This window comes from Eucyclogobius newberryi, unplaced genomic scaffold (genome assembly GCF_026437365.1).
Source record: "Eucyclogobius newberryi isolate DKJ021-1_F unplaced genomic scaffold, fEucNew1.0.hap1 SCAF_8, whole genome shotgun sequence".
In the NCBI taxonomy this organism is placed as follows: Eukaryota; Metazoa; Chordata; class Actinopteri; order Gobiiformes; family Gobiidae; genus Eucyclogobius; species Eucyclogobius newberryi.
In genome coordinates, this window is record NW_027316500.1 from 18319048 (window position 1) to 18342714 (window position 23667).

Below are 23667 nucleotides of genomic sequence, written 5' to 3' on the forward strand. Positions count from 1 at the left end.
GTACAGTGGACCAATCAGCTTTGATGTTGCACTTCCGCTTCTTTCTGGCCAATGAGATTTCTTTGAGGTTTCACAAGCTCTGCCAACATGGCTGATGAAATAACGAAAGCGCAGGCGGCTCGGCCAGGCGGAGATACTATATTTGGGAAAATTATACGGAAAGAGATTCCTGCGAATATAATCTATGAAGATGACCAGGTATAAATGCACAACAGTTAGCTTAAGTACATTTGCGTATAGTTCATTGTGCGCTAAAAGCAAAAGCTAGTGCTGCAGACATCTCTTTCTGAACCTGAGGTGTGCAAATCAAGACAGAAAGAACATAACATATTTGCAAATCCTTTCATGTATTCCTTTGTCTCTCTGCTGTTCAATGTACATATTAATCATGTGAAGTGATAAACTGTAAATAATAATTTTCTGTTAACTTGCATGTATATATTTTTATCTGCATTACAGTGTGTAGCCTTCAATGACGTTGCTCCTCAGGCTCCCACCCACATCCTGGTGGTCCCAAAGAAGCCGATTGTTCAGCTTTCAAAAGCGGAGGAGAGTGATAGTGCAGTAAGTGTGTCTGCTGCACAACAAATGCTTCATCACTAAACTTAATCATGTGTTTTGTTTTTCTCTTTCAGTTGCTGGGTCACTTGATGATTGTTGCAAAAAAGTGTGCAGAGAAGGCAGGTCTTTCTAAAGGCTACAGGATTGTTATCAACGATGGATCAGATGGAGGCCAGTCTGTCTACCACATCCATATTCATGTTCTGGGTGGTCGACAGATGGGCTGGCCCCCCGGCTAAGGCACCCACTTTGTAATCTTCATGTATGTCATGTGAGACAATAGTGATATAAAGGGAATAATATGCACTTGTAAAATGCACTGTCCACAAGTTTGCTGCTGAAAGTGTCAGAACAGCTGGAACAATTATTGTTGAATAAATCTGAAGATACAAGTGAATGATTCTGTTTTATTAACAGTAAGAAACAATGCTGAAAGTTAACAATATAAAATACATAAGACATCAAATTTTAAACAAAAAATAAATAAAATATATTTTAAAAATTGTTACAAAATGACAAAACAACACTGAATAGGTGAGACAAATGTACCTTGTATTCACAGTCCCCAATTTATGTTTTTCAGTCATTAAAATATATCTAATAAGCTGATATCAAGCAGAGAAAAACAAAACGTTGGCTACCCAGACATGTCAAAATTAAATATTAATTAAAAATAATGTGCAAATGAGTATGTTTCTTTATCAATGCCCTTTTGAAGTCAATATATTGGCACTTGGAGGCATTGAGAGGAAAGATATTACAGTAAAATTCAGGGGGACATATTAACATACCAGGGTGCCAAATCTATCTAACTATCTACAATATTTAAAGTGATCTTACTCTAGAAGAGTAACTAGGCTGAGGGGGTAGAAAATCTTTTTTTCCCAAAACAAGTCATGCAAAAGCAGCATTGAGAGAGGTGTAATTTAAATAGGCAAACAACCCTTCATGGGATATGATCAAAACTAGTGGTTGTGGAAATGTATATTGTGGCCTAAAAACCGATCATGATTTTTGATGCAATTCAACTGACATTGACAAGATGAGCACAATGCTTTGGTATTTTTTCTGACAGTAAAAGTAGTATCTCCGGTGGCTGATGCCATAACGGATAGTGCAAACTTAAGACATCGGATACAAAGAAATGTTTAGGATTAAAAAATAACCACCAGAGATGCAAGAGTCATATTTTAGTATGACTACATGAAAGAGCAGTAGGCCACAAAATGCAAAAAAAAATAAAAGTATTCTGAAAAGAAATAAAGACATCCGAATGTCAGAATGTGTGTTAAGGCTTTTATGCCACTTTTATGTAAATACTCTGTATGAAACATGAACCATTAATATTACTATCGTAATGTTTTATATCATTGTTTTCCTCTGACATTCTTTGATATACACTACGTATATTGTAAAGGGAAGTGGAAAAGCCACAGGCCAAAAACTAGTTTAAGGCATGTCAAAGAAAGGGTCCAGACACTTTGAAAAGGCAATAGACAACAATAGAGGTGAAAAAAAGTACAAGGAAAATAAAACAAAATTGAGGGTAGTGGTAAGTCAAAAAGTACATGAATTCAATGGTTGAAGTTGCAGCCACTATCGAATTAAAGGCAAGCAGAAATGGATGGCAGATCAGCTCTGGCATTAATGTTTGGCTACATTATAGGCTACACAAGTTAAATGGAATTGGCTGCGGATAATTCAGTGAAGTTGTTCTACTTCTTCAGAACGCACCATGTAGTCCCATTCTGTCTTTTTACTTTTGGGCTATGGCCTCTTCTCCATTTGGCCGCATGCGACTGAATGGCAGCGCCCCAACACCTGTTAATCCCAGACTCAAACCTGGATCCCTCACAGTTTCTTCACTGTTGGCAGAAGAACTCTTAACTCTGGTGGAGGCGGTCATTGTCCCTGGCCCGGGAAGTATTTCCGGCAATATTTCTTTGGCGGGCGGCTGGGATCCAATGCTGATGGTGGAAGAGGTGGGTGTTTTGACGCTCAGTGGCTTGGTTGGGGTTGTTGGGCTGGTCAATCCAAGACTTGTTAGAGCATCAAGCGTCCCATCTGGATCTACCATCACATTGATAACTACAGAACAGAAAGTATGTCAAATTAAATGCGCAGTAGAGCTGGGCAGATTCTCAAAATATTGATAATGTTGTGATTTTTTTTTAATATTGAGTATATCGTTTTGATAAAATGTTGCCGTTTGAAAATAAAGACCTTCAAAGTGAAAAAGAAATATTTCTGCACTTTTGTGGGTAATTTTTACAATTTCATTTTTGTTACTTAAATCTAAACATTTAAAGACATTTTTAACACATTTCTGTTTGACTAGCATGATATTGTCTAAATATCGTTGTGGGGATACTCATTAAATACATGTTTCTCAGTATCCCCCTCCCATAAGTTCAAGCTTTAGGTGTAGAATTGGACAAATACTATACCTTGAAGCTGCTTTTCAACTCTTCTAAGTTCAAGCAGAATAGCAGAGAACTCCTGAGGGGGAAAAAAATGATTATGTTACGTTATTTTACTCTTTCTTCATGACTCAATAATGGAAACTTAATGTTCAAATTGTACCTTGTTTGAGGACTTCAGGACGGGTACTTCACTTTCCGACTTCAATTTACTCTCAATTTCATCCCAGTTTCTGTCTTTATCTTTGAACAATATCCTAAAGAAACAGCACATTTAAACCACATTATTCATGGGTTTCAGCTTCCTGTTTTGCCCATTCAAAAAATATAATATTTTATTTCAAATAATTAATTTCAGTGCTAGATTTTCATCAAACTGAAATCGATGGACCTAGGTTTACGTGACATCACAACAGTCTAATCCATAGTTACATTGTAAAATGCTGGTATAGTTTCAACATTTAAATGTTTTCAAAACTGTGAATCCCCCATAGAATAATTGCCCCTGCCCTCTATCTAAATGTAAGACAGAATCATGCAGTCACCTGATCTTTCCAGCCGTTTTGTCAACAGATTGTCTGATTTTGCTGGAAAGCTGTGAAACTGATGTAATGAGCAAACTGTCCAAAATTGCCTGAACAAATCAAACAGAAACAACAATCAAAACATAGTATAAATATACTGCATATTGTAACTTTTATCTACTTTATCTGTATCTTTTAAATGTTTGTGTGCCCTTACATCCTCTCTGTTCCAGGTGCGTCTTCTCAAAGCTCGAGGTTCTATGCTGTCAGGAGCGCGGGGCCGGTGCTCTACCGGCTTCCCATTGATCTCTGGAGGTTTAATAGTTGAAACGACAGGAGGAATCTTCCTGAAGTTAATGCTCTCATCAAACACACGATCCACCAACTAAAAAAACAATGTCATTGAAATTAGTGTACAACCAATTTAAATACAACTTTTTAAAATGTGTGGAACAAGGTTTTCAGTCATGATTAGAAAAAACAAACAAAAAAGTTGGTAAAAAAATAAATACTATCTTATTTGTGACTGTTATTGTAAAATACTAATGAAGGGCATTTAAGGACTAAGCAGAGTAAAGTATCAGAGGGAAGAAGAGGCACCTGTTTCATGCTCTCCTGTTTGTCCAGCTGCGCAGGGCGTGCAGAGCCTACCTCTTCTCTAGTGTCGATGGCAGATCCCGGTGTAGTAGCGGCTGTGCTCACTGTGGTGCTGGGGGCGGTGCCAGATGAACTGACAGAGTCGATCTCACCCGCTACATCGTGGATCTCACGAGCTAAAATGGCCAGGTCCTTAGCCAGGTCCTGGCTGATCCTGCGCACACAGGGGAACAACCTGTTAAGCATTACACAGGGTTCTTTAGAATTCAGGTGGAAACAAGCATGCATACATTTGTCTACTTTCATACATATGTTCATATTTTATTACTCATACATAATTGATATCTGGTATAAATATATGGATAAATACCTGGCTATCTCTTCACTGTGCGCTGTCCAGTCCTTGATGTATTCTTCTTGCTCTTTCATGCGATGTTTCATCACTCCACTTGACCCTGTCACTATACTGGAGACTGGACTAGCAGTGCCGAGTTTTGAGCTGCGATGTGACACAAGGTGATGTGGGCGTAGGTGGGATCGCCCTCCATGTTTTGGAGGATTTCTGGTGGAGCCAAACTCTTCTTCTGATGTGGAGCCATATTCTGGCGGCAACCGTCTCCATCGACTGCTGCTGGCCACTGAAAAGTAAAAATAGATATTATGCTGCTGCATAATATGTGTGCTGGTGTGTTAGAATGTATTAATATAAGTATTATTATTTATCTATTTTACTGGCCAGCCCAAAGCAACATTTTAGTAAAATACTATGTTATGACAAAACAATTAGTTTTACCCCATAACAGGAGTTAATTAAATGTCTGTTAAATATATATAGAAAATAAATACAAAATAATATCAAACACACATAACTATTTGGCAGGCGAGAGCAAACCATAAGCAGCGTTTGAAGTAGCAATGATGATGAAGTCCCTGGTATGCCCACTAGGTGGAGCAGTGCATCAAAGAAAGACCGGCGTCAGATGAGTGGTAAATAGATCTGCATCATAACTTGAACTTTGTTTATGCTTTAGCTGCTTCAATTTAGCTTGTTTTATTTCGAAATACACAACCTGTTCAATGTCTTCAATCAATTAATGGGCTGCTTTATTGATAATGTAGGTTCTTAGATGGTACTGCATATTAAGTAGGTCCTAACTGTTTTTGTATTTTGTATCGATAAACCCCCAAAGTGGGGATTAAACAACAGATGAAGTTCACATAAGTGTGTAGTTTAGATCAACTAAAAACCCAAAGCCATTTAAAATTTGAACAGTTTCTGGAGGTGTGACATGCTATGTTGTGTGACTGTTAAGAGATCTAACACACAAATGCCACAAATCTATTGTACTGTACCCAGCACTTCCTCTTCAGCAGTCCAGCCCTCATGACTGGGCTGAGAGCTTTCTAATTAAGGAGAAACCACAAATTCAGCATAGAAGGACATCAACTTGTATGACATATTTAGATTATGAAGAAATAACACAGATAGACTAATGACATATTTTTGTAACACATTTGACTTTAAACTGCGTGAGTTTGCTTACCTGTGGGTGAACAGTATCCAGCTGTAATGGGTTTAATCTTAGTCTCATTCAGTTTGGACACACTGTTGGCTCTCATTCTGGGTGTTAACTTATTTTCTGTGGGTGTTGAACAACGTAATCCAAGGCGTAGAGCAGTCTCATTAGTCATTCGTGGTGAAGAGGCACCATTTCGGGCCACTGTACATTCAGAGTCACTGCGGGCCGAGATAGAGCCCGTACGAGTCCTTCGAGGCTGTGCCAGCAAGTCCAGTCGGGACAGCCCCTTTCGACCAGAGGGAGGTTTAGAGGTGGAGCTGGTGGTGGACACCTCAGATGCAATAGATACTCTGTCTGCATCAGCCAGGTCTGTGTCAGATGTGTCCCCCAACCTGGCACGGCGGAGTAAGGAGGCTCTCGTGGGCCGTGGTTGAGGCAGTGAGCCCTGCTTGGTCACAACAGATGTTGGAGCTGCTGCCACACCGCGATTTGCTTTTGAAGAACTACCAATGGCTGTTTTACTGGATTTGCTATCAAGTTTACAGACACTGTCTTCTGTGTGGCCACGTCTATATGTTGAGTGCCCAAAACTAGGGCCAGAGTAAGTCTCCTGGTCTGACGAGAGAATGTCAGAGATAGGGAATGAGGATGTCTGATCATCATCGGTGAGGTCCAAAGAAGGTTGGCGAGCTTTAGAGCCGGTTGATGGCTGGACAGACCGCCGTGTTGACCCATCCACTGGTCTGGTTTTTGTCTTTTTCTCTAGACGTTCTCGGGCACTGGCATTAGTGACGCTGGTCTTAGACGAGGTGCTCATGTTACTCTTCTCTCTGTGCATGCTGCTGAGAGAGCGTCGCTTGTGGACACCACCACTTCCTGTCCTCCGTTCAACCTCCCCTGTCACTTGACTGGCAGTACTGGCTGTGTCTACATCTGACTCAGGAGAGATAGAGCCTGTGTGTGTGGGGAAGCCAGGGCCTGTCTTTGCACCTTTAGTGGTTTTCTGGTCCAGTTTGTTTTCATCTCTCAGTTTGGCCTCTAAAAATGCCATTACAGCCTCGGTGTCCTTCAGGAGAGTAGCAGTGTCCATGCTGCCCACAGAGTCACTGCGGTCTCGTCCACTAGCACCTCTGTTTATGCGCGGGATGAGCTCTGCAGGCACATTGGCACTCGGCTTCTCAATAGTGAAGCTTCCTTGACGCACAAAAGCCTTTCCTGTTTCTCCCCCGCCTCCTTTCCTCTCTGTAGACCTCTTCCTCCTCTCTGTGCTGCTGGAGGTGCGCTGATTTTTTGAAGGAGAGGACATTGAGCCTAGTTTACTTTTACTGAGCACGTCTCCATTCTCCATGGGACACTCTCTGTCACTTTTGTTCCCCTTTTCTGGGGGCTCGATGTCTTGTTTCTCTCCAATTTCAGACCTCAGCCCAACAGCTTTGGATCTAGCCAACAGGTCATCCACAGGAAGCTGGGGAAGCGTTCTGCGTTTACGGTCACTCAAGCTGGAGGAGGATTCATCTTTGCTGAATGGTACACCTGACTCTGTGGCATCAGCTCCTGGAAATACAGTTGAAATAATTTGTCACAATTTAAATAATTCTAAAACAGGAAAATGTCAATAGTAAAGAAATGTTATAGATTACCCCTTTCTTTGTGCAAATATGTTGCCGTCTCAGCCCCTGAGCCTTCAGGATCAGTTCTGGTGTGATTTGCGGCCAGGCTGGCCCACTGAGAGACCCAGCTCGAGTCACCAGCGAGAGCCTAATAAAACAACATAATAAGGAAAAGGTCAATATGAAAAATGCTCAATGCACAATCGGCTTTGAAGCATACTATCTTCTAATAAATTAATATCTACATTAATATTTTGGTTGCACTGTATTTAAATTATTGAATTAATAAATACAACTGTAAAATATTTGTGAATAAACACTTTTCTGAAAATGTTTATAGAAAATTGCCTCAAGGGCAGAGTGTGTTTCTCTTCACCAGGCACAATCTAGGTCAACCTCCAACTGTAAAGACCACTCAACTCACAGGAACTGGGTTGGGAATTAGTTCAATCAATCCATGACAGTGATGATCACATAAATGGCTCTTCACCTACCACTATAGCAAAGATGTATAACTAACAAACAAGTTACTGTAAATAAAACCCGTAGTGTGTTTGTTTAAATACATTTTGTATTACCTCTTTTATGGTTTTGGATGTTTCTTTGCCTTCCTGAGCGTTTGACAGAGTAGATGAGCTCTGGTCCGGCTGTACACCAAACACCTGCAAGCATTTAAAATGTATTTACAAAAATAAATTGATTTGATTTGATTTGATTTAATACATGGTACAGGTCACTAATCTGCACTGTGCATTTATGTAAACAAAAATCAATAAGATGAGAAGAAGATAATAAAATAAACCACAAATAAAAAACTCAGGCGTACAATGTGCCACATGAATTAATGCCATGGTAACTAACTGCTCTCGAAGTACATGGACAAGAAGTTGAGCAATTATGGTGTCAGTTAATTACAGGAATTAGCATAACAACAACTTCCCGAGGAGAAAGTAATACACATGGAAGAAGCAGAGCTTGAATAAAAAATAGCACAGCAATCACTAGACTATTACCCAGATGATGGAATATAAAGAAAACAGAGCTGTTGTATGATTTTTTACAGGCCTACTGTACACTGTTAACAATGTATTTTCTGTCCAATTGTATTATTTACTTAATATAGCTTATGGGTGATATCACATAGCATCTAGAGTGTTACATCATGATTCAGAGCTTTTTTTTTGCCATTTTGACTTACTATATTGTGCGGTGTGCAGGTTGGAGAAAGGAGAGAGTAAGTGCAAGTGAAACTCCCTGCGGGATATGAATATAAAGGATGATGGAAAAAGTATCTTTTCTTTGGACTATAATAGAAGCATTATGTGTGTAAGTCAACAGTGAACTGTCTCTTAGATACTGCTAATAATATAAAGGACTATTTATAGGGTATGAAATAAATTTTACTGACATTTAACAATTGAATGATGTAAATAGACACCGAATAAGCAAATACCTTATCTATCATGCGCCTGGCCTCTTCTTCCTCTGCATTCTTGTTTTCCAGCTCAATAGTGTATGTTCCCTTATCACTGTGGTCATCGTCTGCTGCGCCGGTGGTCTCTGCTTCTCTGCCTGCAGTGGAGGTGTCTTCGCTCGGGCTTGTGGGGCTGCCTGTTGCAAGCCCAGTGCTGGCTGTACTCTTGATGCTTAGATCTTCTGATCTCTGCTTGAGAAGGACACGAGCAGCATTGGGAGCCCCTGCTGCCACTGTCGCTGGTATTGGAGCGGGGAATTTACCTAAAATTCACATTATATAGATTCAACACACCGATTCAGGTAAATCTTATAAATTGTATGTGGTCCCTAAACTTTTTTAAGTCATCAATGTAATAACTATTGAATTTTAAGTCCACAATATACAATAGGAGCCAATGATTGATTATTGTTATCATAAAAATATGACATGGATACCTGCGTCTGATGCTGTTGTTGCTGAGGTGGATATGCTGAACACCTTTGGGTGTGCAGGGGGGTGTGGGTAGAGGCCCTCTGCACCTGGCCCTCCAGCTAGTAGAGGTGCAGTCTGGGAAAAAGAATAGGACCGTCTCTTGCGAGGATTTTCCTCATCGTATAACTCGATCATGAAAGCAGTGCGAGTCCCAGATGCTCGAGATCCGCCAACATTCAAACTTCCCGTTCCCCCTGCTCCTGGTTGGCTGTGAGCAGCTTTTAGCCTTTCTTCGAGTGCATGGCGACGACTAGCAAAACGCAGGCCAAGTCCATTCTCAGAGTCACTTTGGGTTCCGTCCTCATGTTTGCTGCCTGGATGGACAGAAATCATTTTAAGTGCCATTGACCTGCATGTTTACGCAAGTCTCTTTGGCAAATATTAAGTAAGTCACATTTCAAAAGGAGCATAGTAAGGGTAAAATGATAACAAGGCACTGACTGATCACATCAAGAAAAAAACATTCAAGAATTAAAACCTGTTTAATACAACTATACATTTCTTTTAAACCTCGTCTTATACACATAGTCAAACCAACATGACATGAGACACGATGATTACAATCAAACTTGTTATGCAGTATATAAATGGCATCAAAATCCACATCAAAGTCAAATACTATACAACAATCAAGAATACCTCTTTGAAAAAACCACATTATCCAAGCTGTATCCTCATCTTCCAACTGGCTTGCAACAAATTATGGTTATTTCTGCAGTTTATTGCATCTGGCTTCAATAGGCATATCCTCGTATGACTGTGCAGTGGCAGACAGTGTACCGCGCTAATCCAGACATGCCACCCACATGCTTACTGGTCCAGCCTACTTCACTCCTCGAGGGGGAGGGGACCAGGATACAGAGGGTTGTATAAAGAGAGAGATGGGCCTTTAGTAATGGAAGATGATGAATGAATGAATGAAAGGAAATAGGACTGAGTAACAAGCAAACTCGGGTATGTCAAGTATTTCTACTCCAACTCAATGTTATTCTAAAATACAAATTTAGAAGCTTTTGCCAATGCCAGAATTATAATGAACATTTTAAGAAAGACAAAATTTGTGTTACACATTTTTCAAAGTTCAATCTACATCTTGTTTTATATCCGTTTAAAGAACAACATTGACCCGGCAGATGCACATATAGGAGAGCATAACCTCCCTCTACTGAACAAAGACGCTGTTTCCAGAGTCATAGAGAACAGTGAGCAGTCTGTGAGAGCCTGGTCCTCTCTCCTGTTAGTGCTGACATTACTCAGAATGGAAGAAAATGTAACAATGAACACACACACTAACCAGAAAACATAAATAAAAATACGACAAAATGTATGAATTCATTCATCTAAATAAATAGAAAGCACAACTTCTGCCAGTTGCTGTACATCTATAACACAATCACATATAACACTCACCCTGAATGGCTCACATTGTCTTCACAAAAAGATGTGCAAATGTTGAGAGCTATATTTAAAAGGTTTGCACACTGGTGTCTGTTGCCTTCTTGCAAGCACCGAGTCCCCACATCTGCATCATGCTTACTACAACAAACTGCAGTCCCCACAAGCCTGCCTCCTATCTGCTTTCACTGCAGTCCAGCCAACCACCCTCCTCTCTCACTCTTTCTGCCCTGCCGGTCCAGTAAATGATCAATTCACACATTCTTTCAAGATCTGAATTAGCTGGATTAACTGATTTTGCTTTAAAAGTAACAGAAAAGCTTTGATCTCAGTGCATATGTATTAGGTATTAGGATGTTCACCTATTATCGGGAAATGTAGTAAACCAAGTAGCTAACATGCATACGTACATAACACAGAACTAGTACATGTATTTAATGACTGGTACAAATAACAGTCCTTCTTGCTTCAATAGCCAGCCACAATGTAAATGACCATCCTTTGCATAACCAGCGTCAAAATATATGCTTAATGTACAGATAATGTTCACTTGTAGTTTAGAGCATATATAGAACACCAACTATCATTATTGCTAAAATCCATACACATATAGTAGGACTGAACATTGACCAGTAGACACATACACACAGAGACACATACAGCTCTATAATTTCCCTCCACAATCCAATATGATAATGGAGTGTGTCAGTGGGGAGATTTGATTCAATAGGAGGTGTAAAGAAAAGTCGTATCCTAATCATACAGTGCCTTTTTGTCACCACAACAGCAGCATTTATTGGGATTTGAGGTTACTGTGTGTTGGCCTTACTAGTTGTATACACCTTGACAAGCTGGAAGTTTTGTTTACTGTATAAAGTGTGAAGTCCTCACCTTTCAACCTTTTAAGATGCATTGGTACGTCACTCTTGATGCTCTTGCTGTCTTCCTCTGTAGATTCGCTGCGCATGAGGGTGGGATCGTTCTGTGCCAGCCAATCTGCCACCTTGCTTTCAGATGCAATCATAGCAGCCTGTAGTGTGCTTAGATCCCTTGCGCTCGCCCCTCCACTTCCCGGTCCACTCTTTTTGGAGCGTGATCGCTGGTGGTCTGATGTGCTCTTGGAAACATGGTCTTTGATGGTGACTTTCCCTGGCAAGGTGGTGTCAAACTCTATGGTGAAGGAGGCATGTCCTTGAGCTAATGAGAAAACAGGAAACGCATGAGCAGTGACACAATGGTGCAAGGTTCTGTTATACAAAGTTAGAGACCGTTAAAAGTGACTAAGTCTGTAGCCACTCTTCTTTAGATGCTATGCTTTGGATGATACACAAAATGACCCTCTACCTGACGCGGATTGATTGGGCCCCTCTGTGTCCTTAGTGGGAATTTCATGGATGCCGTTATTAGCCAGGAGATTCTCCTTAGTGAGGATATCAAAGAGACTTGAGTTTTGCCCGGTGGATGCATGTAGACAGTCTTCTGTTGTCCTCTCCTTTTGCTGTGCCTCTTTACTGTCTGTTGTAGAATAAAAACATACAATGCAACTTATGTTTACGCAATATTTGACATTAAAATGGATGGGGCAATGCTAAATTATGGAGATGCATTTTTAGTCGAATTTGTAAGCTCTCACATAGAAAAACTTACAATAAAATGTGTTAATTGATATTTTTTGTAACATATAGTTCTGCTTAGATAGGTATAGCAATTGCCATATATTTTCCTAATAATAAAAGAGCCTGTGCATCACAAAAAGAGGGTGTTTATCAGAACACCCACATGTCAAAATGATAAATCACTCTCTCGAAAATTACAAAAAGACTCAAGAACTAACTTAGGCGGATTACGAGGCTGTGGCAAGCACTTTCGAGTCACAGCACAAAGGTTATGGGTTCGACTCCTGCATTTGGATCTCTGGGTGGGTTTCAGCTAAGCTCCAGTTTCCCCCATCAACCCAACACATGCACAATAAGTAAAAAATCCTCCATCTTTGGTACCCCTGACGGAGTCTAGGGTCCTCGGGTGCTGCACTGTGGTACACTGCTCCTGAAATGTTGCTCCAGTGGAATTGAAGGATGGGTCAAATGCAGAGAAACATTATAACTTCATGCAACACTACAAGTCTGTCATGATTGTTACTATATAAACTTGTTCAATAATAATTTTAAAAAAGAGCATTTTGGAGCAAAATGTTGTGATAACACTTTAATTTGCATAAGTGGATTTTTTTATTGTTTTAAGAATGATAATTCTTAAGTGTTTTATTGTGCCATTTATGATTCCACCCACAATATGGTTAATTTAGATGCATTTTAGTGCGAATTCTCATTATAATTATCATTATTGGGGTGCACGGTGGCAAAGGCGGTTAGAGCTCTTGCCTCCCAAGAAGGAGATAATGGGTTCGATTCCCGGACCAGACCAACATCACATGATCTCTCTGGGTGGAGTTTGTCTTCCCCGTGTTACCGTGGGTTCTCTCCGGGTTCTCCGGCTTCCTCCCACCGTCGAAAGACATGCATGTGTTAGGTAAAAATTGGAAAGTCTAAATTGGCCCTAGTGAATCTCCTTTTAGGTCTTTTTAGAGCTCTTTCTTCAAAAAAAAAAAAAAAAAAGCAATACAATAAATAAGGTTTGATTTCAGCAGCCAGGATTGTAACAGTCATAAAAATAATAAAGCAATTCTCAATTAGAAGGTAAATGCTAAAGTTTGGTGCATTGGGATTACTCACTAGAGAACCACAGCTACTATTAGCTAATCAGCACAACAACAGCATGTGTGCATGGCTTGTGTTTGTTAAGTGTGCTTTTATGTGCGCTGGGAGAAATGGGGGAGCTGGTGCAATGGCGTAACCCAATCAGCCTGAGTGACAATACACAAGGAGGGGGCAGGGACTCTGACAGCACCGCCTATTCACTCACTAAGGAGAAAAGGACACACACACTAATCCACATGAAATGGGACACGCAATTCAAAAAATATAAAAATAAATATAAATATCTATTTATTTATTTTAAAGAAACAGGTTTTGCCATTCCTCACTTCTATATGACTCTAGCATATAGTTTGTAGGCAGTTAAAAGTTATAGAAGCAATTTTGACACAAGTTCAATGATAATGTTATCTTTCAAGTCAACTTTTGAACTTCAGTAAAACAGCCAAAACCACTCCTGCTTCCATCTGACAACCCCAAGACTCCAAAAGGCTTGTGCAGAGCAGCAGTTGGCTAAGATAACCGTTTCTCACAGCCAATGCTTATTTTTATTAAAATGTAAAATATAAAACAAACTACCAATCAATTTTAAAGTACAGACTGTAATTTTGTTTAATGCTTCAGTAGAATGAGTGTCCTTTGGTGACATGTTGTCAGCAACATCCACAACAACTCACTGTTCACTGCCTGATCTCATAGTATTTATTCATTTCAGACTGACTTGACTGAGAAAACTCCATAGAGATAGAATTAGACAGGAAGTACTGACGCTAACACTGAGCCAGGTGCTGTTGTGCACGGACCCCATTATTAAGAAAAAATCTAAAAAAGTATTAATACTTAAACTCACCCACTTCCAAAGCAGAAGGAACCAACCCCATTGCTTTTGTTATTGCTTACTGCCCTATCCACATTTACTGCAAACTGTTTTACAAAATATCTTCTTATAGCAGGAAAGCAGTCCAGAAAATTCCTCTAATCTCTGTGTAGTTGAAAATGTCCGGCCGGCTAAGACATTGTCCTGTATCTACCCAGATGTGACAAGAGATTTGAGAAGCTTCAGTCCTTATCCTCTCCCTCGTCAGAATAACTACCAGCTCCACTCAATCTGCGAAGAGTGATTTTATAAAGCAGTCTCCTATTGGTGTAGCCTCTAATCCAGTTACTCTGATGGCCCACCACCAGTGTGCAGAACCCCCAAGTCCAACAACAGACACAGCCTCTCTGACGCACACAGATGCTCTGAAACAGGCCTTTGTGCACACTAAATGTGCAGACTATTGTTACACACACATACAAAGTAATCACAGCCTCAAACCACAACTGAGGGACAGAATCTAAATAATGGAGGGAAACAAACCTGAAGCTGAGCTGTCATGTTTTTTACTGGAGGGTTTTGTTTCCTGTTTGAAAGAGTTTTCATCATCTGCATCTCCGTCGCCCCACCAAGATGGTTGTCCATACAGCGGTGTCCCACGATGTGTGGAGGACATGTCCCCTGTGGCTGATGGACAAATGCAGATGTGCTATAAGTAAATACATACTCAATTGCTTATCAATATTTACACTGTACATATTACAACTGTATTATGTGTGGTTCATAAGCTCTTGACTTGTATCAGAACTACTAAAAGACCACATAGTACAGTAATACCAAATAAACTACATTATCTATTGTATAATTACTATATGATTATGATGATCATTATTAATATTTAATTATATTAAACAAGGCAAAGTGCTTCACACAACAGGCAAAAATGCATTCAAGAGAAGCGTGCAAATAAAATCCTTTCATATGCACAGCTAAACAAAACAGTTTCTAGCCTAGATTTGAACTTGGTCAGAGTGGAGGCCAGCGCAAAGGAATGAGTCTGATTCCTTCTGATGTGTTGTGGCAACACTAGCATTGAAAAGTCTACCTGCTCTACACTAAAAACACCATAACAAGGATGTACAAATAGCTCATTGAATTACAGTTAGTGTCTAATAAGCATCCCGGGACATCTAGTTAAGACTAAAATAGAGGTGAAAAGAGAGAGTAAATACAGTCTTGTCTCTTTTATATAGTAGTTGATTGTTTAACTACATCCGTCACGCCTCCCTCCAAAATACTCCCTTCTGTAAAATATAGGTTTAATGGAAGTCTATGGTTAATTATAGATGTCATATACCAAAAGGGGTGTAAAAGCTTGAGCTCTTTGTATAAAAGTGACTATACCCACAGCACGGTGCTATAATATCTGGTTTAAACCTGGAACACTGTAGGATTATGTCTTTACGGTGAAGTAAGGGTGTCATTATAACACATCTGTGACATGTGGGAGTAAATAACACAGTTCATTTGAATACCAGTATGTGTTCACATGGGCAGTGGGCGCACACTGTAAACATATGTGCATTTCGGAGACCAGATTAATTGCTATATATTGATGAGGTGTACATTATGAGAAATTCTGACCCTATTGTTACAGTTGCTGCTTAATCTGCACCGACGTACAAGCCCCATGGCCTTGTTTCAACATCTGGAGCTTACTAAGGACCCCTGCAAGCACTCAGTGTGTTTACTGATCTGTCATTAAGGAGACACACACATGTCGGTTACAATCATGGACAGATTTAAAGTTTACGGCTATTCCAGCTGGCCAGGTACTACGACTTAAGAAACACTCAGATTGATATATCATAAATTATTGTAGCTTTGCATATGCATTTAAAACCCAAAATTTGAATGTTCAGTGTTGCATTAAATGGAATGCACATAAAAAGGAAGATTGCCATTACAATACAATGTTTGCAGTCTGTGCTTTACCTCCGTTCTTGTCCTCTGCTTTCTGAGTGTCTGTTGGTTTTGCTGATGACTCTTGAGAGGAAGTGGCCCCATCAAGTGGCCTCTGGGTGCTGCTACTGGGAGACTTAAGTGCCTTAGTGGGAGACGACTTAGCAGGAGATCTGACTGTGGCGGCTGTGGCAGCGGTTTCACTATTGGGCTTTTTGCTGAGCTGCAGTCCACTGGTGAACTTCTCATGCTAGAAGAGAAATGTCACATTTCATCCAACACAAATATGAGACATGAAAATATCTCTAAAGATAAGGAAGATGAATAAATATTACCTTAAGTGCTTCCTCTGGCACGGTAAGTTCTCCTTGAACCACTGTGAATAAGTTGGTATGTGAAACCAGCAGGTTAAGGAAATACAGAGCATCCATAACATGCACAATATAGAACAAGCAGTAAGAAATGTGAATATGATTGAGTATATTGTAAAAAAGATAAAATTGTCCTTTAGGGAAGATCGCAAACATTTGATTTGTTTCATTACAAGGAAGTGAAAGGATATCATAGCCAAACCTCAGCTTGTCCTCCAACTTTAGAGTAATGTACATCTGCTCCTGAATGCGGACATCGTTGACAAATGTCTAGAGAGGAAACAAACAACATGGCACAGAATTATTCATTTATGATCCTATTATTAATTGTAGAAGGAATGTTTACGTGAAATGATCTGATCAGATCCCATGCCTCATAGACCAGTCAGCAAACATTCCCCTGCCTCAATTGTGCAATCTAACAGCATGTGGTACCTTTATTGTATTTTCAGACATAAGCGGCTTATTAGAAACGTGGGCCGTGGGATGAGGTCAGATAACTCCCACTGTCAGGGCAAACTTAAGACACATGATTGACAAAGTAGCATATAGTAATAGTACTGTCTTACTCATTCTGTTCCCATTTTCTATTTCTACCTCACGCTGTAGTAGTCATGTTTCACAGAGCTGCACATGAAATCCAATACCGCCACGCTCACATTCCTGTCTTTACCAAAGCAGCAATAAAATCTCCAAAATCAGTTCACTCACTCGAGTTACACACTCCCAATGCAGCCATTGCACTGACTCAGCACAAGAAAAACATCCTTTGAAACCAGCTAAAGAAAGCCCACGCTCAATGACCAAGCAGGAAGTGGCAGTGACTCCGGCTTCCTGTCTTAAAGCTGGAAAGGATGTGAAGGACGTGGTGCAGATGTGTCCAGTGCGTGGGCTCCAGTGCGTGGGCTGCCGGTATCGCCAGAGTTGACTAATGCGGTATATAACTATAAAACAGGTCAGGTTGAATAACAATAAAGTCAATATATGTTTTCAGGGAATAGCTTAAAATTCAATTCATTTAAAGGCGGGTTTAAAGGTGACCTAAAGATGAGAGATTACACCAACCTTTGGTATCTTTTTGAGGTGCCACAGAAAATAATTTGCATAATTAACTTCATTGACTTCAGGAGTGATGGAACTCTATTGACTTGGATTGATTAACCTCTATTCTTATCTTTTTTTCCCTGTATCTTAAATTATGTAGTTGTTTCCTTTCCTCTCTCACCTTATTACTGATTCACAACACTTTCTACATTTTCAGCCCTATTTTGGTTGCATCGACATGCATTGTTGTCGTTAAATATTCATGTACTTACCCCATTCAGACTGCCCAGATCTTTAACCTTGTGCTCATCCGTTCCTGGCTCATAGTTGATGACTGCATGTTGTTTGTCCACACTGCGGGACTGCGGGACAAGAGAGATAATATATTCGAATTAATAAATCTGTTAATACTATGAATCACATGCATTCAATACAGTCGAATACTAGCACTGGCAACGAGCTGCAGTAAAGGAGACTGCTATGAAGGTTTATTTATTTATTTGTTTTCTTTCTTCATTTATTTTTGGAAACCCCATTGGCTTCCACCTATATTGGTTGATCTTCCTGGGGTCCCGAATAAAAATTAAGTGTGCAAAACGAACAACGTACATTTTCGTAAAACATTGAACAGTACAACAATTATAAATATCAATAAATAGCACAAAGTTATCTCATGTTTTTTTTGTCTTTTTTAGGTACGGAAGGTATTGATTTTCCAGCTATTGAGCGTCTGGTTTAGATATAACATGTTACATACCTTGAAGCTCTCCTCAGTTACAGGGAACGACACTGTGGTCACAAGAATTTTTAAAGAACGTTTGCAGTCAAAAGGAACAACGCAAGGAATTTAGTCAGACCTTTATGTATAGTGGGTCGTTTATTTTATTCTCTTTATAATCATGTTGTTGTTTTTTTTATTGAAAAAGGGCATTTAATTCTATTTTTAGTGTAACTGTTGTAATGTTGGTGGTATCACACACTGATAAAGACACAATTCACTTGAGGGGAGGACAGATTAGAGTATTTTCTTTACAATTTGAAGGAACAGGCTTTTTATGAGAGAAAACACATCGTTCAGTACTCCGCGTACCATTTGATTGAGAAACAATATAGAGTGTTATATAGAGCGTAGACAGACAAGGAGAGTCTGAAAGGAAAATAGTACACAGTGTTGAGGAGTGGTCTGACAGGTTTGGGGACAAAGACAAATTGAGTTCAGTGAGTGAGCATTTGTCTATCAGGACAATAGATTGTTTTATTGAATTAAAAATAATATCATAGCTCTTAATACTATTTATGAACTACATGAACGCCAACAACAAATCACAGTAAATAATAATTCATGTGATGAGTCCTTGGCTCAATAAAGTAAGTCACATGGAGGTGAGCTGCAAATGCACTCATTGATAAACTGTCATTAAACAAGAGGCATCAGGATATAAATCTCAGCCATAAACACATGATGACAGTAAGTTATAAGTTGAAAAATTGATTTAAATGTAGAGGCCACACACAAAAGTTGTGTTGTTGTCTCTATGTCTTTATTGTAAAATCATGAGCATAAACAAAAGTAGTTGACCAAAACAAAGTACGTCATAACTCTGGTGCCACCCTTCACGTATCTGCCCCACTTACTAAAAATAGTGACCAGTGGGACTTCAGGTTGTACACACAGATCTACATGTGACCTCTTTTTGTGTACTGCGGCAAATACACAGTGCATATTACAAATACTCCTAAATACAAAGTTGAGCAGTTGTTAAGAATATGTTATTAGCATTTAAAAAGACAAATAAAGACACTTCTAACAACTTTTATACTGAGTAAGGTTGACATTTAATACAAGGATCTAATTTATTGCTTATAGTTATATATTATATTTTATTTTATTGATTCATTTCTTTTGGATCATTTATTTTTCCTTAATATGTGTCACAATATCTACGTTTACCACACTGCTATACTGTCTCTACTACATTTTAAGTGGCTGTGTCAGCAGTATTCTTACCTGTAGCATGAGTTCGCAGTCATCCCGACCAACAAAGATCATCTCCCGGGGCAGTCGGTGACGTGTGCCTCCACTGCTCACCAGGAACCAGGATGTCACACTCATCTTGGCTCTCTGCGGTACACGCCTCCAAGAAACAAAACGACATTTAGAGTGAATGATTTCTTCTTGGTTTTACTGTGACAATGAAGATGTAGTGCTTTACCAGGTTTTATACACCTCTGGTCCGGGCTCACTGTTGATAGATCGCTAGGAACACCGGACTGCTAGGCCATCCTACCGAGAAATAGAGGAAAACACTGTACAAATGTATTTTTGTATTTGAATTTGAATTAGCACTTAAAATTTACCATCTCTGCGGAAGAAATTGGTGAACCAAAAAACATTTTTCAGCGTGTAAATGAGGACTAAAAACACTAAAGCGTCCCATAAGACACATCCTCCCTTCCCTGATTATTGCCAGATGTGAGAGGAGGAAGTGATGTAGGAATGTTGGCTGGACTCCGCAGTGGGACGTTTACTTTCTCTGCACGGCCTCCCCTCCTCTCTCCCCCCTTCAGATGAGACACAAAACCAGGTCAAACCCAGCCAGAATCACTTCTAAGTAGTTTCTCTTGACCCTTTTGAGGCATGGCTCTTTGACAACACAATAATAAGAGATTCAAATCTGCAAAGAAAGAGTAACCTCAAATAACATTTTACTTGTTTATTCATATATTAATTTAGTAGTAAATATGGGGGTTAGCTTAGTTTGCAACTGATCATATTTGAGGTAAATCAAAAGACACTTGTTTCAAACTGTCACTGATATGCTGCATGAAATTAAGAATAAATAACATAATGATTTTATTTCAGATCATTAAAATTAAATCGAAAACTATGCTTGATCAAATGAGGGAAAGATTTCTTTTTTTTGATAACGATTATTTTTGTAGTTGACTGCTCTTCTACATATAAAGTAGAGCAGACAAGTAGAAGAAGCACTCACGTCACACACAGACTGCGGCGCTGACTCGTACTTCTGCATTTATGATTTGTTTTTAAAACCCTTGAGATAAAAGCTGAAAGGAATCGAATGCAGTAGCAGAGCAAGTTCAAAAGTTAGATTCAAAAAGGGGAGTGAAGCGTCCAGGCCAATTGAGAAGGCCAGAACTGATGGTTAAATGAGTTTTTAGGTTTTGTTTCCATTTCGTGTCATTCAACCAGTGTCAGAGGCAAGAACAAATAAAGAATAACCATTTTGTCCATATAATCACATATATATATATAGACAGACAGAGGGGAGACAGAAGAGGAACAGAGGAGAGACAGAGGAGGGACAGAGGAGAGACAGAGGAGGGACAGAGGAGAGACAGAGAAGAGACAGAGGAGAGACAGAAGAGGGACAGAGGAGGGACAGAGGAGGGACAGAGGAGGGACAGAGGTGAGACAGAGGAGGGACAGAGGAGGGACAGAGGAGAGACAGAGGAGGGACAGAGGAGGGACAGAGGAGAGACAGAGGAGGGACAGAGGAGGGACAGAGGTGAGACAGAGGAGGGACAGAGGAGGGACAGAGGAGGGACAGAGGAGGGACAGAGGAGGGACAGAGGAGAGACAGAGGAGGGACAGAGGAGGGACAGAGGTGAGACAGAGGAGGGACAGAGGAGGGACAGAGGAGGGACAGAGGAGGGACAGAGGAGAGACAGAGGAGGGACAGAGGAGGGACAGAGGAGGGACAGAGGAGGGACAGAAGTAGACATGTGTGAGGGACACAGAAGCAGGCTGACACACTCCTCGGCTGCTCTCTCATGTTGGAAAAAGGCATTTTTCTGTTGCTCAAAACACATCTGTGACACGTAATGTGCACATTTCTCCAAATGTCTCACGCCCCCTTTGGCTCTTTCCCCAGTGAAACAAGCATGAAGAGCAGAGCTGCTTAAATAACCACAGTAATGAAAAAGTGTCCAAGGAGTGGACACTTCGCGAGTGCGATGCAAATACAGTCCAGAGCCGCTAAAACCCTGACACACTACACATGAAAGGCACGGCACAGCTGGAGGTATGCACTGCAGAAGGATAGGCTCCGAGATAAATGTTAAAATATGCGTCCGTGAGTAGAAAAATGCAGGGAGCAGATTAAAAGTCACTTGGCAAAACGTCCTTGGAAAATGTAACAAGACCCTCTTTGTCTCTCAGAGCATCCTTCCTTGTGCCTCCCTAGGAACCAAACTCATGTCACATGTTTGGGTTGTAATCCAATCGTCTATAGTACAATAAAAATGAGAGACTGTTGTTTGGTTATGGTAGAGGTGGACAATATATCAATATTTAGATACCGTAAGATCGTGAAGGTTTCTACTTTTTCCCACAGGGTTTTAGTAGTTTGTCCATGCCGAGAAGGAGGGTCTAAGGACAGGGGACGTTGGGACATTATCCATTTACTAATTTCCTATGAACATTGTTTAATCTGTTTTTCACTGTAGCCCTTTGAGGAAACTGCTGATGTGATTTTGGGCGTTACAAAAATACACAGAATTGAATTGAAAAAGAGGTGATTTATTTTTCTATTCAAAAGTTCAAGTTAAAAAATAAGGGTATATGGTGATATTTCTGCCCTTTTGTGATACATTTTAAAACATTTCACATTTGTCTGATAATCAAACCTCAACCAATGCATTTCAAGTTTTAACACATTTCTGTTGGACTGACATCATATTACTGTCAGTGTACTCTAAACTATTGAGATTTGTCAATATCGCCCACCCCTAGATTATAGCATTATGTCATAACTGAAAATGATATAAATAAAAACCATAAACATGCAATAAACTGTGGACCTCCACACAAAAAGCTGGATTAAAATTGAAAAGCAGCTCATAATAATACGTACACATATTTTATTTATGCTCTATCCACTCACAGATCGTATGCTACTGGATCATAAATTTAAGGTTCCTTGTATTAAATCGTGTCAGAGATAAGTTTGAACACAGCCAAGAACAATTTTGGCCCTGGACCATTTCTCTTACGCTCTTTTATTCCTGGAGCTGATAAAAATGAACGGCTCCCTTGTGGTTTTGGCAGAAATTCCCCAACCCCTGACCAAGACTTGTACAATCGCTGCACACAAACACTCACATACTATAGAGAGGGAGGGACTGAGGCAGACCAGATTACACTCAAATGGCTGAAATGTTTAGAAAATACCACACATGAGAAACATATTTTCAATTTCTAGATTATCATTTGCAGCTTGATAGCAAACATGCAAAGACTGTGGTGTAAAAATGACTCTGCAGGCATTACGACGTCCATCTCGCTTCCCCTTTTGTTACGTACACAACAATCCCCTCAATTTGAATTCAAATCTCATCCTCCCTCTCTATCTGGGCCAACCGCACAAAGCTGGGACGACGCAGGAAGTGACATCAGCGGCCTGTTAATTCACTGTCCGCCTTCTCCACATGGCATCTGGCAGGAATGTGTCCCCGGATGACGCAACGGCAGGGTAACGCACCATCATTCCCATCCCACACATCAGCGAGGCAGACAACGACCACAACACACTCTCCAACAGCTGCTCTGGACACTTCAGGGGATTATTTATACAAGTTTAGAGATACAAATCTGAAGGAAAACAGTCAAATAGACTAAGGCGACTCAGTCAGTAGTCACACTTGCTCTCATGATGGGAGCCAAACTTAGTCAGGGTGAGGTTTCCTTTTGGTTTCATAAAGAAATGTTGCTCAATCCGAGTGATTTTTTAGTGCAAAATGGGTGAATAACATGGTGTTGACAACCATACAAGCCTTAATGTACGAACACGATTAATACTTGATGTGAAAACTTGACGGGGAGCAAAGTATTTAAGTACTCAAAACGGGTTCAAACGTTCAACGACGCATTGACACTCCATCTTGCAATTATGATTTTTCTGACAACGTGTGTGACAACTACGAAGTTCACATTTTAAACAAGCATTACCATTTGAGCGAGCTAAACTAACACAAGAATACATTTGCAAACATGTTTGTAGAGGTCTAAACTAAGGGTTAGCATATTTTTACATTATAAGGCAGGATAATTTGCTGTTTGCAAAGGAAATTATTTTTGCAGCCTTTGCAATTTGCCCATTGCAGTGAGACAAACGGCAATTTTGATTCAATTGTGATAGATCTTGCAGCCCTTCTGTTATAT

At 40.0% G+C, this 23667-nt stretch overlaps 2 protein-coding genes across 4 annotated transcripts; one reads left to right on the forward strand and one right to left on the reverse strand.

The window, feature by feature from the left end:
• The first annotated feature begins 41 nt into the window (after positions 1-41).
• On the forward strand, positions 42-1094 carry hint1 (histidine triad nucleotide binding protein 1). Its single transcript, XM_072437413.1, has 3 exons — positions 42-198; positions 460-564; positions 636-1094. The coding sequence occupies exons 1-3, from the start codon at positions 88-90 to the stop codon at positions 798-800; spliced, it is 381 nt and encodes a 126-aa protein (XP_072293514.1). The 5' UTR covers positions 42-87; the 3' UTR covers positions 801-1094.
• On the reverse strand, positions 954-19613 carry cep170aa (centrosomal protein 170Aa). 3 transcript variants are annotated; one of them, XM_072437411.1, is made up of 21 exons: positions 19492-19613; positions 17756-17845; positions 16628-16709; positions 16404-16459; positions 16102-16318; positions 14650-14787; positions 11920-12090; positions 11467-11772; positions 9144-9494; positions 8686-8969; positions 7811-7894; positions 7263-7380; positions 5647-7176; positions 5456-5506; positions 4473-4740; positions 4106-4337; positions 3723-3890; positions 3527-3615; positions 3145-3238; positions 3009-3060; positions 954-2649 (listed from the first exon to the last, which is right to left on the reverse strand). In XM_072437411.1, the coding sequence occupies exons 1-21, from the start codon at positions 19594-19596 to the stop codon at positions 2318-2320; spliced, it is 4818 nt and encodes a 1605-aa protein (XP_072293512.1). In that variant the 5' UTR covers positions 19597-19613; the 3' UTR covers positions 954-2317. The 3 variants fall into 3 exon arrangements, with proteins under 3 accessions (XP_072293512.1, XP_072293511.1, XP_072293513.1); XM_072437410.1 differs by having other exon boundaries at positions 14650-14793; XM_072437412.1 differs by lacking the exons at positions 14650-14787; positions 16102-16318; positions 16404-16459; ... (1 more) ...; positions 17756-17845; positions 19492-19613 and adding an exon at positions 14140-14614.
• Between the last annotated feature and the right edge of the window lie 4054 nt (positions 19614-23667).